This window comes from Conger conger, chromosome 13 (genome assembly GCF_963514075.1).
Source record: "Conger conger chromosome 13, fConCon1.1, whole genome shotgun sequence".
NCBI lineage: Eukaryota > Metazoa > Chordata > Actinopteri > Anguilliformes > Congridae > Conger > Conger conger.
Genome location: NC_083772.1, coordinates 21,297,763 through 21,315,233, shown reverse-complemented (window position 1 = coordinate 21,315,233; position 17,471 = coordinate 21,297,763). Strand labels below are relative to the sequence as shown.

General features: G+C 44.5%; 1 protein-coding gene across 6 annotated transcripts in view; it reads right to left on the bottom strand.

Moving 5' to 3' along the window:
* The window catches only part of LOC133107297 (cell adhesion molecule 2-like), a 349,725-nt gene that overhangs the window by 29,354 nt on the left and 302,900 nt on the right, over positions 1–17,471 (bottom strand). For 4 of the 6 annotated variants that reach the window (XM_061216277.1, XM_061216279.1, XM_061216280.1 and 1 more), the window contains 2 exons: positions 16,463–16,615; positions 13,103–13,240 (listed from right to left, as the gene is read on the bottom strand). In XM_061216277.1, the coding sequence (XP_061072261.1) occupies positions 13,103–13,240; positions 16,463–16,615 (291 nt within the window). Of the gene's footprint in view, positions 1–13,102; positions 13,241–16,348; positions 16,393–16,462; positions 16,616–17,471 lie in introns of those variants that run through there. The other 2 variants (XM_061216282.1, XM_061216283.1) reach the window with 1 other exon arrangement.

Sequence of the window (17,471 nt, the reverse complement as noted above, 5' to 3'; positions counted from 1 at the left end):
AGAAATCCAGCTTCTACACTTATCTAGAAGCCTTCCCATTACAGGGTGCCCTAGAGCCATTAAACTTCTGAACATTTGTCAAGCCGAAAGCAAGGTGTCACTGAAAAGTCTTACATCGCATGATAGGAGATCAGGTTCATTTACAATGAGGTGTGCATGCAATCACTGCAGTGGTTTTGTGCTTCATTTGGCGCTGTATGTATTTAGCCATTTTAATGATAGTTTTAAACCATTTACATTTTTATACATCTTCTATATATTTTCCATAGTACACTATAAAAGGGTCAACTGTAGATTTGCCACCATTATTTAAAAGGCAGATATTTACTACGCTTACTCTCCTATTCAGCACCGCAGATTCCTTCATTTCAAATAAAAGTGTGTCAACTGTGTCCACGGCAAAGTAAACAGACCACTTCAGAAATCTCCATCAGAGAGAGAGAGCAAGAGAGAGAGAGAAGAGAGAGCAAGAGCGAAGGGGAGAGAGGGCAGTTTTTAATACATAAATTATATCACATCATTTCACTCAGAGTTTGCACATTGACTTTTCAGCCGAAACAAGTGAAAATAAGAACCAGGGGGAATTCTGAAAAAAATATTTAGTTTTTAGAGAGGCGTTACCTGAGAAACGATTATTGGGATAACCTAAAAAGAACCATGAACACGGGGGCAGTGTGTTGCTTTAAACAATGCAAGTTCAATACAAGTGCATCCAACTCAACCTTTTTCAGAGTGTGAAGTTTGCCATACAAACTTGCACTTTCCATTTTGTCATTATTATGCTAACCATAAGACGTTATACACATTGGCACACTGGATATAATTAAAATAAATGACTGTTTGGGATGGTCATTTCAGTAAATGTGCAATTAAAATGCATGCAGGACTGAGTCTTCACTGGGTATGGCAGAACTCTGAATTTTCAGAATTTCTGTATAAACTATTAGGAGAGCGACAAATACAGTGCAAACTGTCAGCTTTAATTTTAGGGCGTTTATATCCATGTCTGGTGATCCAGGACAGGAGGTACGGGCCTTTTTATACATAGTGCCCCCCATTTTAGTATTGGTGTCACTGTCCTGGAGTCCTGGAGAGCCACAGGGGGTGCTGGTTTTCATTTTCATTTTTATATCAGCAACCCAGTTCAGACCCAAGAAACCAGTTAACTGTGTAATTAACTACTTTCATTTATCAATTATTTGCAGAGCAACAAGCCAGCACACCCTGCTGCTCTCCAGGACCAGGAGTGAGGAGCACTGGTCTATATACTTATGGACAGCACTGTGCACTGCATACTATGCTAATGTACCATACTTAATAATTTAGTTTGTATACTTCAGTAGCATTTTTTGCATTGGGAGGAGGTGTGGGCTGGGTGGATGTGTGCTGAGATGAGGAGGTGGTTGCTGGGTGGATGTGTGCTGAGATGAGGAGGTGTGGGCTGGGTGGATGTGTGCACTGAGATGAGGTGTGGGCTGGGTGGATGTGTGCTGAGATGAGGAGGTGTGGGCTGGGTGGATGTGTACTGAGATGAGGAGGTGTGGGCTGGATGGATGTGCACTGAGATGAGGAGGTGGTTGCTGGGTGGATGTGTGCTGAGATGAGGAGGTGTGGGCTGGGTGGATGTGTGCACTGAGATGAGGTGTGGGCTGGGTGGATGTGTGCTGAGATGAGGAGGTGTGGGCTGGGTGGATGTGTGCTGAGATGAGGAGGTGTGGGCTGGGTGGATGTGTGCTGAGATGAGGAGGTGTGGGCTGGGTGGATGTGTGCTGAGATGAGGAGGTGTGGGCTGGGTGGATGTGTGCTGAGATGAGGAGGTGTGGGCTGGGTGGATGTGTGCTGAGATGCCGCCCTCCAGCAGCTTCTGACAGAGGAGGTCGAGAGGGGATACGATACTGAGGGCGGACACACACACACACACACACACACACACTCACACACAAACACACACAAACACACACCCCTACACATACACATACACATACACATACACACACAGACACACAAACACACACACAGACACACACTCACACACAAACACACACACACACACACACACTCTCAGACTTCTCTGTCTGAGAGATGGGTTTGCTGCCATCCCACATAGACACACGCACACACACACACACTCTCACACACACACTCTCAGTCTCACACACACACACACACACACACACACACACGCACATCCACACACACACAGGGGAGCTGGATCTGCTGCCGCCCCAGAGAAGAGCATCTAAGCATGCAGGAATATCATTCGCAAGACCGGATAAGCACACAAAAAAAACAGAAGTGCTTTTGAGCCAAGTGCCTCAGGGGTGGGAAGGTGGGGGGCAATGGGAGAGGGGGAGAGGGAGGGGGGGGCACTTTATTCAGGAAACACAAACAAATCAACAGACTCAGTCAGTCTGTGCCACCGTGCGTTTAGTTTACAGACAGATGATTTCTGAAGCCTACTGCTGGGAGACTGAAACTGAGCCATGGCTTCCAACAGAAAACAAAGAATTAAACCAGGCAAAGTTTTTCTTTTCTTATCTTATTTTGACAGCTGAACTATGCAGAGAAAGTTCCCCATAATCAGACTGAGCTTTTTTTTTTTAAATGTACTTCATCTTATTGCATATTATATCCACAAGATTCAAAAGTTTGATGATAAGACTACTTTAACTACCCTGACAAAGAACTTTAACAAAACCTACGCAATCTCCATTAGAAGAGCGAACGCATCAATGTCATCACAGGCAGTGCTGTAATCTTTTGTGAAATAATATATCACGGACAAACCATTATGAATAAGACAAAGGTATATAAGCACTGTAGGAGAGGCTTCAGTGGGCTCCTGTCCTTAACTGTGAACATAAATAACTGCAAGTGCTAGCTGTTGTTTTTTTAAACGTGTGGTGAATAGCTTCCCACTTTACTTTCTACTTTCCATTTTAAAGGAATACACCAACATTTTAGGAAATATACATTTTTCCCAACTTAGACTTCTACATCAACCCGGACTGAGACGAGATTCAATTTCATTGAATTTCTGTGCATTCACTGGCTCGGTTTCCATGTTAGCATAACGTGTTAGCTTAGCATAAAGACTTGAAGCCTATAGGAGTCAGTAGTGCAATGAAGAAGGTAGAGATACGAGCCCAATTCGCTGCCACTGTCAAACACGCTGCACATGCTGTTCCAGGAACGAAACAAACAATTGCTTATTTTGAACCTCCTTTTTCTTTTCCTTGCTCCTTTTCCTACTCCTAACTCACCCATCGGGAGAGACTAGAAAAATAAGTGAAAATGGAGAAATCGAGAAAACGTGAATTAGGAAAACAGAATGTCCTTCATCCTTCACGGCTTGGAATATCTTGCGGACCTCGATCAATTTCCTGGTCAGGATCAAGGAAAAGAAAAAGGAGGTGGGAAAATAATCGATTTGAATGAGCCCCTGGTTTTAACTGTGAGCCAGAGTTAATGGTACACATCGATTTGATCCGGACCGAACGATATCGTGATGCAGTATGGAGCGCACACAGTCGTGATGCGGTATGGAGTGCATGCAGTCGTGATGCAGTATGGAGAGCACACAGTCGTGATGCGGTGTGGAGCGCATGCAGTCGTGATGCGGTATGGAGCACACGCAGTCGTGATGCGGTATGGAGCGCATGCAGTCGTGATGCGGTATGGAGCGCATGCAGTCGTGATGCGGTATGGAGCACAGGCAGTCGTGATGCGGTATGGAGCACAGGCAGTCGTGATGCGGTATGGAGCGCATGCAGTCGTGATGCGGTACGGAGCGCATGCAGTCGTGACGCGGTACGGAGCGCGCACGCTTTCGTGACGCGGTACGGAGCGCGCACGCATCGGTGATGTTGTGTGTTCTCACCACTCCTCTCATATGCGAGGTTTGCTCAAGGCAGCCCCCCCGGGACAGAACCAGACTGACACGAGACGATAGCGGGGTTGATCTGACACGCCCAGGGACAGCGGGACACAGCGCCTGCCCGTCTGCGTTTCATTAGGGAGACTCTACGCGGCTCTTCATATCCGTGAGAACACAGGGAGAATCCCGGCTGATTGACAGGCCTCTTTTCTGACGGCGGATCGCTGTCAGAGAGTTTGTCATCGCAGAGTCTTCTCCCTGGAGCGCCGAGCGCGTGACTTTCTATTGGCACGTGGACTTTTCAATGCGCTTTATCTGAGGAAGGAGGGATGGGCCCAGAGGAGGGAGAGAGAGAAACAGGGCTGGGAGCGGACAGAATTTAACCCTTGTGTTCGGTTTAGGTCACCCTGTCCCGCTTTAAACTTATTAAAAGAGGAATGATTTTGAGCATTATGTACTTCGTAACCAGTGACCAAAGGCTCATCCACAGTAAGAACTATAATTACAAACGATAACTGTGGGCAGAAACGCGTTGTTAATGAGAGAGGCCAGAGGAGAAGGGCCAGACTGGTCAAAACTGACAGGAAGTTGACAGTAATGCAAATAACCACACAGAGCATCTCTGAACGCACAACACATCAAACCTCTAAGTGGATAGGCTACAGCAGGAGAAGATCAATGAGCCTAAAAAAGAAGTCTAATAAATACGTAATAAAGCGCTCACTGAGTGTCCGTACATACACACACACACATGCATACACAGAGACACAGACACACACGCACACACGCGCGCTCACACACACTATGACCACTTTTCTCTACCATTTTCACACTATTCTCAAGCGAATTCTGCATCAGACAGAATGCATTACCGTGACAGAGAAACACGGGTGTCAGCAGAGCACTTCTGGGCTTAATATCAGTGAATACATTTGAGAATACCACTGTTCCCTGGGCTGAATGCACTATTACTACTAAAACTCCAGCGAGACAACAAAGTCTCACTAACTTCAAGGGGTCAGCAAAAAGTATCTCCTGTGTTTTACACACGATGTATCATTTCTTATTTTAACCTGGCCCCACTAATATCTCTTCTGGGTATCTCACTCCCCCACTTTAAGATTATGGTGGATACTGAATCGCTACGAAAAGTACATAGGAATACATTTCACACTGAACACAGAAAAACAAGAAGAATTAAGCATGTCTGACTTTCGATAAACATGGAACGACTCTCTACAAGTGTGTGTCTGTGTGTGTGTGTTGCCATAAATTGATGCATATTTCAGACATATTACTTTTCATATTTCATGAATACATGCGGCACAAACCTGCATGTTGCAGAGTAAGGACTTAAATAACAGCAACAGTGCATACCGTTAGAATTAAGGTCTGCCCGATGTTCTAATGGGTAACTAGCAAGCCATTAGTGCTATCGCCAATCACTTAAACCTATAGCAAAACTATGAATGATCAGGATAACTTTTTATGAAGGTATGTGCCATATTGGTTGTGTCTACTTAGTAATGCTGCTTTACTTACTGTAGTAGGTGAATTGGCCAGAAAAGAAAAAAGGCAGGGCCAAATCACTTTCTCGAAATATTCTCAAAAAAAAGCCAAAGAAAATAACAATAACTCCATGCTAAGTGTGGGTTTAGTTGCTGTAACTTGACTTTTTTTCACACACATAGTTTGACTGGCAGTCCGATTTTCAGCGAGCGTATGTGCGTTTACAGATATGCAGAGTGCGCTCTGTGTATGCGGGGGGAAAGAATGAAAAGCTCTTTTGTGGAGATTTGGCACACTGATGGCGGTTGGTATCATATCTGTAAAGTTTTGGTGACAGCTCGGTGCCGTGCTGAATCCGTAAGCGGCTGACTTAAAGATGCAGATTTGGCCGTATCCGCGAGTCCCGATGTGTGTGAGAGATAGCTTTCAGCGCTGCTCAGCAGACTGACAGAGGCAGGCCGTGATGTGTGTAGTGTTGTGCTGTTGGCCTTTCTGTGTCTGCTACGTGCATGTCATTTCAACATCAGGCCCTGATACCAGCCCCCTGCCGTCAATCAAACCTTCAGAGCCATCCACCTGTAAGCGCTCTGTGGGACACAACTTCAATAAAGACCAGATATTATTATTATTATTATTATTATTATTATACACCAGGCACTGCAATCCCAGGCCTCTCAGAGCCTACCAAACCTCACAAGTATCCAAAACACTTTCAGAACTTTTATCTAATTGTGTCTATTGTAGTGCTGTTTGGGGGAAAAAAAAGAAACATTGTGAAGGCTTGTTTGAAAAACACACTCACGCACACGCATGAACACACACATACACGCATGCAAGCAAGCATGCACATACACAAATATGCATCCATGCACACTCTTACGCATGCGCGCACACACACACACACAAACACAAGCATGCAATTAGATAATAGAGAAACATAAAGTGTGTGCATGCGCATACACACACACACACACACACACACACACACACATGCATGCCTACATTAAATGCCAGAGAAACATAACCCACACTGCAGTACGCACTGCTAGAACACTCCTGGCCTGGCTGTGCCGCTCCTGATGGAGCTCCAGCCTGCACACCGTGGCAGAAGCTCCCCGCTCTGTCTGTTACATAAAGCGCCACAGCGCACCCGGGGGAGATGAAAAGGGCTTAAGTGTTGAGATTGTTTTGAGCGCTACGCAGAGGCAGGTCCCTGACAGCCATCTTTGTTAAATTAAATTATTTACGGCAGGGTTTAAGGAGAGCGCCGCGGTGATGTTGTAATGCGCAAAAACACGGACTCCGGATAAGAAGCAGGCTTTGGCGTCTCCAAGCTACCTTCACAAAACCCCCAGCCCCGACATCAAGGCCTTTTACCTGTATACCTGATCACCTGCAGCTGTACAGAGCAGGTCTCCGTCTGTGGGATCATTCCTATTGCTTATTCCTCACCTCTTTTATCTTTTACTTGCTCCTGACCTGGTAATCGATCGTGGTCCACCATCTTTAAGAACATTCCAACCCGTTAAATTTTACTTTCTACTAAAAGCTAGAAGTAGAAGTTAAATTTCCTTGGAGCTGGAAAACATCAGCGCATCCTTTGTGGAAGTTATTTTTTTCAGAAAGTGCGATGCATTAGAGATCGACCAGTGGGTCCACCTCTCCCCATCTGCCATGCATCTACCATGACTGGCTTCAAACTAACATTTGAAGGAGCAAGGACATTACATTTGTCTAATTCACATTATCTTAATTTCCCACATTATCTTCATTTCTTTTGGGTGGAGCTAGGAGCAGGAAAAGGAGCAAAGAAAAGTAGAAAGAGGTGAAAAAAACGCACTGTGTCAGAAGCCCTGGGCTTGTCACTGTCTGTGGGCAGGGCAAAGTGGTGTTTGATGGGAACCCCCACCCGCCATTTTGTGCATGGGATTCCCCTGCTCAGAGTCGAGGACACAAGCTTCAATTTTAGATTGGAATATGAGAAGAAGAGTCTTCAGGGGTTTCTACATGGATTATCAGGAGAATGATTATCAAGGGCTGCCTGTAGCCTAGTGGCTAAGGTGCATGATTGGGACCTACGAGGTTGGTGGTTCGATCCCTGGTGTAGCCACGGTAAGATCCGCACAGCTGTTGATCCCTCAGGCAAAGCCCTTAACCCCACATTGCTCCAGTGGGGATTGTCTCCTGCTTAGTCTAATCAACTGTAAGTCGCTTTGGATAAAAGCATCAGGTAAATATCATGTAATGTAATGATTTAATACATCCCATGCAGGCTCTCATAGCCTTTCATAACATTCACTCATAGACCTGTGGTTTCAGGGTTAGAGTATGCCAGGGTATACCAACTGCCAAGCCAAGAATAATTACATAACCGACTCAAGGGAGAGTCAAACAATACATAAATCATGGGCTTTAAACTGTCAGTTTAAACTTCGTTGTGAAATAAAGTGTGTTCCGACCTGGCAGAGGAACACATATGACTGAGAATGCCATTAGAGGGCATGTTTTATTAACGCTGGATGTATGACTTGGATGACGATTTTCAGATTACATTTCTCAATGGAAACTTCCATTTTAAAACCCCTGTAGCATTATGTCATCCATATGTGCAAAGTCAAGATGAGGGCAGAGTGACTTTCAGGAACACTGTAGATGATTTCAGCATTAAAGTAAAAAGGTAATACAGAGGCCATTTTAGAAAAGCATTAACTTTTACAGTTTTGGTGACATATTTACAATTGTGCATATTGAAGAAAAAGGAACTGGTTTTACAGCAAGGCATTACCTTCCAATGTCAAGCTCTAATGTTAACATGCGACATCTCCCCTCAAATCAATAGGCAATGAATGGCCCAAATAAAAACTCAAAGTCTCCATGAGCGTTTAATGCACAAAGATTAACAGAGACTCCACCATATTCCTTTTACCTGAAGCTTGTTTTTATTTTGTGGTTTACAGTAAGATGAAGCAAGTCTTTGTTAGAGGGATAGATAGCATGGTACTGGTTTCAATATGATGTCAAATGAGCTTGTCCCCTTAAATATTCCTATTATTAATGATTTTACAAGAGACATGCTTTTGTACAGAATGTCGGAAATAATATATTATCGACCATGTTTGTTGACATTCTAATTTTTGAAATCAGCCAAATCATGTTCTATAGAGTGCAGTAGTTATTAACCTGCCACATACACAAAATAAATCTTTCTTTCTTTTGTTCATTCTTTCTTTCTTTATCTTTCTTTCTGATATCTGGGGCTAATCTGGGGCCTAGTTTCCTCGCGAAATAAAACTAGTCTCTCAATCTCAGCTGATGTGGAGAGAGTTCTGCACAAAATGGCTCCATAGTAAGAGCATTATTATAGATTGAGTACTGTAAAGTATAGATAGATAGATAGATAGATAGATAGATACTTTATTCATCCCGAGGGAAATTTTAGGCATTCAGTAGCTTATACATACACATATATACACACATATCTCACACACATAAAGATCAAAAGTAAAAAAATCTGAAATAAGGTGCTATGGTAATAAAAATAAGGTGCTATGTTAAATTAAATAAATGTGCAATCAAATAAATGTGCAATCGTGGTAGTGCAAAAAATACAAAGTAAACAGTAAACAGTAGACAGCGTGATGTGGTGGAAGGAGCAGAAATAGACTCATGGTGAGAAGTCCAGTTATCTCCTCCCGTTTTGTGTATTGTATAAATGAATGGCCCAGGGAACAAAGGACCTTCTTGACCTGTCTGTTGAGCATGTCAGAGACAGGAGTCTGCTGCTGAAGATGCTCTTCTGTCAGTTTAGTGTGTTATATAGTGGGTGGCGGTCATTGTCCATGATTGCCAGCATCCTGTTCAGTGTCCTTTTCTCTGCTGTTGATGTTGTTAAGCACTCCAGCTCCATTCCAACTACAGAGCCAGCTTTCCTTACCAGCCTTTCCAGTCGCCGCGTCCCTTTTCTTAATGCTGCCTCCCCAGCACACAATAGCATAAGAAAGGACACTGGCGATGACAGACTGGTAAAACATCCAGAGGAGCTTACTGCAGACATTGAAAGACCGCAGCCTCCTGAGGAAGTAGAGCCGACTCTGCCCTTTCCTGTAGAGTGCTTCAGTGTTGGCTGACCAGTCCAGTTTATTGTCCAGGTGTACCCCTAGGTATCTCCACATTGACCCCTTCAATGGAGACTGGCAGCATAGTTGGCTTCGTCCTCCTGAAATCCACCACCATCTCCTTGGTTTTGGGAATGTTCAGTTGCATATGGTTGACATTGCACCACTGGACAAAATCATCCACCAGGTTCCTGTACTCATCCTCCTGTATTCACTGTAAAGTATGATCGGATCCAAAATAGTAGCTCATATGGGCAAGAATAGAAGTAATAATAACTTCTATTAATACACATATTACTGTAGCTACTATCCTGGATCTGGAGTCAAGACTGTTAATAAATGTTGAGTTCCTCTTGATTCTCACAGATGCTTGCCCTGGTGGCTGAAGAATTAGAATATCCTGTACAGGTATTAAACCTGTCCCACTGAAGTTGGGAGCCAACACCACCTGTACAGGTATGTAACCTGTCCCACTGAAGCCTGGAGCCAACACCACCTGTACAGGTATTTAACCTGTCCCACTGAAGCCTGGAGCCAACACCACCTGTACAGGTATGTAACCTGTCCCACTGAAACCTGTAGCCAACACCACCTGTACAGGTATGTAACCTGTCCTATTGAAGCCTGGAGCCAACACCACCTGTACAGGTATGTAACCTGTCCCACTGAAGCCTGGAGCCAACACCACCTGTACAGGTATTTAACCTGTCCCACTGAAGCCTGGAGCCAACACCACCTGCACAGGTATTTAACCTGTCCCACTGAAGCCTGGAGCCAACATCACCAGTACAGGTATGTAACCTGTCCCACTGAAGCCTGTAGCCAACACCACCTGTACAGGTATGTAACCTGTCCCACTGAAGCCTGGAGCCAACACCACCTGTACAGGTATGTAACCTGTCCCACTGAAGCCTGGAGCCAACACCACCTGTACAGGTATGTAACCTGTCCTATTGAAGTCTGGAGTCAACACCACCTGTACAGGTATTTAACCTGTCCAACTGAAGCCTGTAGCCAACACCACCTGTACAGGTATGTAACCTGTCCTATTGAAGCTCAACACCAATCATAGTCATCTGCATTCATCCGCCATTACACCTGTATTGCTACAGCACCTGGGAAGTGCTCTTGTCCAGGGAGCGTTTTCATTTACATTTACCCATTTATATTTATAATTAGCATTTGATGGAGTCATTTTAACAGTGATTTAATGGAAATGGGCTCCTGACAGGGCAATTAATTACCCATTACTGATAACTGATGGCAGCGGCATAGGTAAATTAAAGCGTCAATAAAATCAACAGAATTAAGCATTAAATAGGGGGCCATGACTAAATTAGTTAAAAGGCTTAAACGAGGTAGCAATGTCGCTGAAAAGAGGCAAAAACTCTGCACACAGGAGAAACAACGTTGGAGTTAATAAAAAGAGCTCACTAGGTCATTTTTTAGCTGACACTTTTATCCAAAGCGACTTACAGTTGCTTAGACTAAGCAGGGTACAGTCCCCCTGGAGCAATGTGAGGTTAAGAGCCTTGCTCAATGGCCCAAAGGTTCTGTGGATCTTATCATGGCTACACTGGGGCTTGAGCCATGGTGTCGCAGTCATGTGCAATACCTTAGCCACCATAAATAAATTATTTCAAAAGTAAATCAGTAAAAATACAAATTGTAAAAACGTCTCTTGTGCTTGCTTTGCGGCTGTATCACAGCCTCTCACCCTCATCTCATCTCCAGTCTGGAACACTGCCAGGGAGAACCTTTTTTAGATTTCCCAGAGTTTAGCACAGCCGGCTAGCGCAGGGGACTGGAGCATAACCTAGTATCTTCAGCACAGTCGGCTAGCGCAGGGGACTGGAGAGTAACCTAGTATCTTCAGCACAGTCGGCTAGCGCAGGGGACTGGAGAGTAACCTAGTATCTTCAGCACAGTCGGCTAGCGCAGGGGACTGGAGAGTAACCTAGTATCTTCAGCACAGTCGGCTAGCGCAGGGGACTGGAGAGTAACCTAGTATCTTCAGCACAGTCGGCTAGCGCAGGGGACTGGAGAGTAACCTAGTATCTTCAGCACAGTCGGCTAGCGCAGGGGACTGGAGAGTAACCTAGTATCTTCAGCACAGTCGGCTAGCGCAGGGGACTGGAGCGTAACCTAGTATGTTCAGCACAGCCGGCTAGCGCAGGGGACAGGAGCAAACCTAGCAGCCTCCTGCCCGTCTCCAGGCATGACTGAGTATCGCGCACACAGGGCGAGCTCTCCCCCACTCCTCTCCTGGGTTTCTGCTGTGAATATGAATTTTAAGCCAAATAAAACTTGGTAAAGAATTATGCGGCTCTGAGCAGCGCGCTGCTTTCCCATGAGAGCACAGCGGTTCGTTACGCAGCGGACATTTTGTACTTCGAGGGCTAGATGAGGCCAGCCCTGCCTCGCCCTATCAGACGGTTCTTACTTTACACTCTCAGAAATAAAGGTATGAAAACTCCCTAAAAATGTACAAATACTTACCCTACATAAAATTGTACCCATAGACAGCAATATATAATTAATTAGTACCTTTTTTTTGCTTGGAAAATGTACTAATTTCTACCCAAAGAGAATAATACTGTACATTGAGAGGGTACCTTTGGGGAATTAGATCCTTAAAGAACAAAAATGTACCTCCACTGTCACTTTATTTCTGAGTGTCGCAGTCGCAGTAACTAACCGTCGCTGGCTGGCCAGATATGTGTAGCAAATCATTTAATTTAACTCACGTTTTGGATTTCTTTCATTAAAAAACAAAACAAAAAAATGTTAGTGAGGTGGTCACTCACTCAAGAGACAATTAGCAGTCATAATTCACGTCGATCTTGCCCATGTTTACACATCATTTTCTCTCTACTGTTAGTCGGTTCCCTTTAAATGAGTTACACATACACCTTTGTGGTGGTTACATGTTTGTGTGAACAAACTCTTGACTCTTATTTTAATAAACAGAGATTCTTCTTCACTCCCCATTGTGGAAATAACGTGTCCTTTCTCTGATCACACAACCAGATTAGTAACCTTTTCTCCCTCTGTTGTAGGAGGTTAGCACTTCATATCGGTTCAGTTTGAGAAAGGTCAAAGTGCCAACACTCTGAATGGCAGATTCCACCCCTCGCCCCCCTGTGTGGCAGTGCGTAAACCTCCCTCCCCCATTCCATCCATAATTAGAACCACCAAATTGAAATGAGCAGTTAATTGCTCTTCATTAGATACTTTTGAGGGATGATTTACCCTGTATTGTGTCAGAAATAGCATTGGGTGTCATGAAGAATAAGTGTTGTATGCTAAATTGATCTTTTATGCGGAGGTTATGTTTAATTATTATATCATAGAGTGACAGGTGAAATCAGCGGGCTCATTTCCTCTCTTGATTGCCTGGACACCTGGTCACTGATGCTCATCCATTTGTGGAAAATGAGGAGTTCAGAGACACAGAGACACAAACACACACTCTTCCACACACACGCACATGCACACACTCTCCCACACACACACACACACACACACACACACACTCACACATACACACACACACACAAACACAAACACACACTCTCCCCCACAAACAGGATAAACGTACCTTGCACCTCCTTCTCGTTCCTGAACCATCGGATGTCAGCGGCAGGCTTGCTCCCAGAGGTCACGCAGGTCAGCGTGATCTCCTCCCCTTCCTTCGCCGGCTTCGTAATCCCCGCAATCTCAGGCTTCTCTGGGACTCCTACGAGACCCACAAAATTAGGAACACACCGCCTCACCATTGCAGTTTCTTTAAAATCACTTTGACGCTAATCTCACAAGTTTGTGCTCAATTTTCACACAACACTGAAAACAGTAAGCACTTGAAACACTGTTCAAAACATGGATTGTGCATTCATATCTTTGAAGAAATCTTGCACTTCATCTCACCACTAAAACATTGCATGTTTTCAGTCCAGTAATATTCTGTATTACATTCTGTGAAGACAGTGGAGGTACATTTCTGTTCTTCAAGGATTACATTTCCAAAATGTACCCTGAAAGTACAGTAATATCTCTTTCAGTACAACTGAGTATATTTTCCAAGCAAAAAAAGGTAGAAAGTACTTATATATTTGCTGGTTAGGGGTTTTATGTGCCTGTAGCGTCAAGCACTTTCTCAAGCACTTTTTCTTTATGTGCCTGTAGCGTCAAGCACTTTCTCAGGCACTTTTCATACCTTTGTTTCTGAGACAGAGGTGAAAAATCCAGGCTCAGAAAGTAACAATCCCCCGTAATATTTTGTTCCAATTTGCTAATTGGTACAGTTCTTCAGCCAGGAGGTAGAAGCAATTAGTGAAATTGGCTAGCTGAGTTCATGGGTGGAGGAAACGCACTGCAGGACTCTTCCTTTCTGACCCCTGGATGTTCCAGCAGGTATACTGTGGGTTTTAAACCAGCCGCTCTATAACAGAAGTAATATTATTAGCCAGCTAAGCTAAGGCCCAAAGCCCACGGCCATGGGAACTAATTGTGCTCTGATTGCTTCTCCAGGGGATGAAGTCACAACGTGTAGCGCACATTAACGTCTCTGAACTCCGCTACACATGCCGGCTCGCTGCTACACATTTGCAAAGGTTGCTTTTTCTTTTCATCTCTGACTCCCAGACGCGTTCTTACACTAACTGACTTTGTGCCTACACAGCAGATTCCCAGATGAAGCATTGCATGCTCCCCCACCCCCCACCCCAACCACATTGTTGCCATTTTGTAAAAAGTCAGTGACCTCAGGAATGTAATTGTGTTTCGCTCCCTTCCCCATGACGTTTGGTTCACGCTAACTGCTTTTTGGGTAGTGTTTTACGGAGCAAAACATTGTTTTGGTCCACGCTAACTGCTTCCTGCAAAACACTGTTTTGTTCAACACTAACTGTGTTTTGTGTAGTGTTTCACTGAATAGAATACTGTTTCGGTTCATGCAAACTGCTTTTGGGAAAGTTTTGGGTAGTGTTTACAGAGCAATTTTGCATGTATGTATTTATTTATCTGTGTGTCATTTAACACCGCAGAATTTAATTGCGCTCCATCCAGACTGAATAGGCTGTAGGTTTTTGCATGCTGGTCGTCGTGTTCAAATCCCTTACGGTTTTTAATGGTGAAGGTCACCTCGTTAGAACCCTGCCAGCTAATTGGCCACCTAATTAATTGAGGAATAAACAGTGAGGGGAGAGTGCCTGTTCACACGGTGACAGAAGTACATGCAAGAAAGGAAGAGCCACTGAGCAACTATCACTCACAAACACACAGCCAACTGCTGGGGTAAATAAAACACTGAACAACGAAATAAGAAAATAAATACATAAACGAATAAATCCTCAATGCATGAGCAAGAGCTGAAATGTAAAAACAATAGAATTCTAGTCAGTGCACTGCGCTGTGAGTTTTTGATCATATATAATTGGCCTGTAGCGTAGTGGTTAAGGTACATGACTGGGACCCGCAAGGTTGGTGGTTCGAATCCCGGTGTAGCCACAATAAGATCCGCACAGCCGTTGGGCCCTTGAGCAAGGCCCTTAACCCTGCATTGCTCCAGGGGAGGATTGTCTCCTGCTTAGTCTAATGAACTGTACGTCACTCAGGATAAGAGCGTCTGCCAAATGCCATTAATGTAATGTAATAATTAAAACCACAGAAGCTACTAATGTTGCAGCATTTACTGCTACACTGTAAATACACGAATTAATGAAGGAACAGACAAACAAATGAAAATAACAGTTATGACAATCACGCAGGTCTTGCATGGTCATGGGAGAATAAACCCTTGCCGAAAATGTAATCTGCGATTAGAGCTGATTTAACACTGATCGCATTGCTATGCCCTAGTGTTGCCAATTGTCCTGTACTAGCTGGGACACAAATTTAAGCCAGAATTCCCATTTTCCCTCAATTTTCACCTCCTGTCAGTTAATCATGACACACAGAAAATTACAGCACAAAGTTGGTAACTGAAGAAAAAAACACAGAACAGAGCTCACATGAGCTCACCCAAACAGCGCAGGGGAAATAACTGAGTGCCAAACAGAGCGGTCCCGGGGGCTGCGGTGTACCGGTCCGTTCGGCTGAGTTCAGGCACTGGTACCTGACTACAGCAGTCTTTTAGTGGGGAGAGAATATGGCTGGACAGGGAGAGAGAAGAGTACCAGGAGCTTAAAATAAGTGCCGGTGTCTCCAAAGAGCAAAGCAAAGAAGTGCTGGTACTGCGTACTGGTGAGTGCCGGCCCACTTAAAGGACTGGGTTCAGGACGTTTCGGTTTTATTCATTTTTTTGAAGTGCAGGAACCATCGTCTTGTTCGGATCAGCACCATGGTGCTGTCTAATTTCAAATGGTAAAGTCAGCTACTAGATAATACTGGCCTATCTGGCAACAGTATTAGGTTTATGTTAGGCATTGTTACTACAACTACAGCAGCCAATGATAAAAATACAAATAAAACATGCCAATTCTCCGATCATCACGGATAATGGTCCAATTGCTCATACAGCACTTCAGAAAAATATCATTGATTATACCGGATACTCGTTTCATCCGAGTACTCAGCTCTCCCCTATTGAGTACCCCACAAACAAATGGTGTTCATTCTTCAATAGGTAATGGACTGGTACTGTCTGGTACTGTTTTATTCTTTAGTTCTGTCTGCACTGACTCACTTGTTTGACATTATTAGATATTGTCTGCACTGGGTTTTCACTGTCTTGTATAGGTCATTTACATTTACTGTATTTTGTTTGATTGAAGCACCTGTTGTTTAATGTATACTGTTTCAGTGATTTTATTCCTACTCAAGGGCTTTGACCTTGAGCAGTACTCACCCAGCACGGTGAGGAAGGCCTTGGCGGTTTTGACGGGCATGGTGAAGAGGGAGCAGGTGTAACTGATTGGTTGATTGATAACTTGTGTGATTGATTGATTGATGGACAGCTTACCCAGCACGGTGAGGAAGGCCTTGGCGGTTTTGACGGGCATGGTGAAGAGGGAGCAGGTGTACTGTCCCTCGTCCGACAGGGAGACCTCGCCGATGCTGATGGTCAGCTCCTGCCACGAGGCTCGGACCAGCTCGATCCGGTTGTCCCGCAGAGCTGTGGAGGCGACATCCACAGGGTCAGTCATATTTAACACCCCCCCTAACTGCCCCAAGGACACACATTTCTCCCTCACACCCTGCATGACATCCACAGGGTCAGTCATATTTAACACCCCCCCTAACTGCCCCAAGGACACACACTTCTCCCTCACACCCTGCATGACATCCACAGGGTCAGTCATATTTAACACCCTCCCTAACTGCCCCAAGGACACACACTTCTCCCTCACACCCTGCATGACATCCACAGGGTCAGTCATATTTAACACCCCCCTAACTGCCCCAAGGACACACACTTCTCCCTCACACCCTGCATGACATCCACAGGGTCAGTCATATTTAACACCCCCCCTAACTGCCCCAAGGACACACACTTCTCCCTCGCACCCTGCATGACATCCACAGGGTCAGTCATATTTAACACCCCCCTAACTGCCCCAAGGACACACACTTCTCCCTCACACCCTGCATGACATCCACAGGGTCAGTCATATTTAACACCCCCCCTAACTGCCCCAAGGACACACACTTCTCCCTCACACCCTGCATATGCAAAGAACCATGACAGGGATCAAGGACTTATCCACACTCTTCAATACTTCCCAATGACCTAAGGGAGATGTACAGAATACCCTCTAATGTACTTTTGTAAGTTGCATACGAGTGTCTGCTAAGTGACTGTAATGTAATGTAAATGCGTAGGAAAATCTTTTTTTGTACATTTTCTCCTTCTCATTTTCGGATTGCATAACAGAGAGAGAAAAAGAAATAAATTTGGGGCTTAACAATTTTACATTTGAGAACAGCGGTTGGCTCTCAACATAAATTAAGTGCATTGAAATCAATCTCAC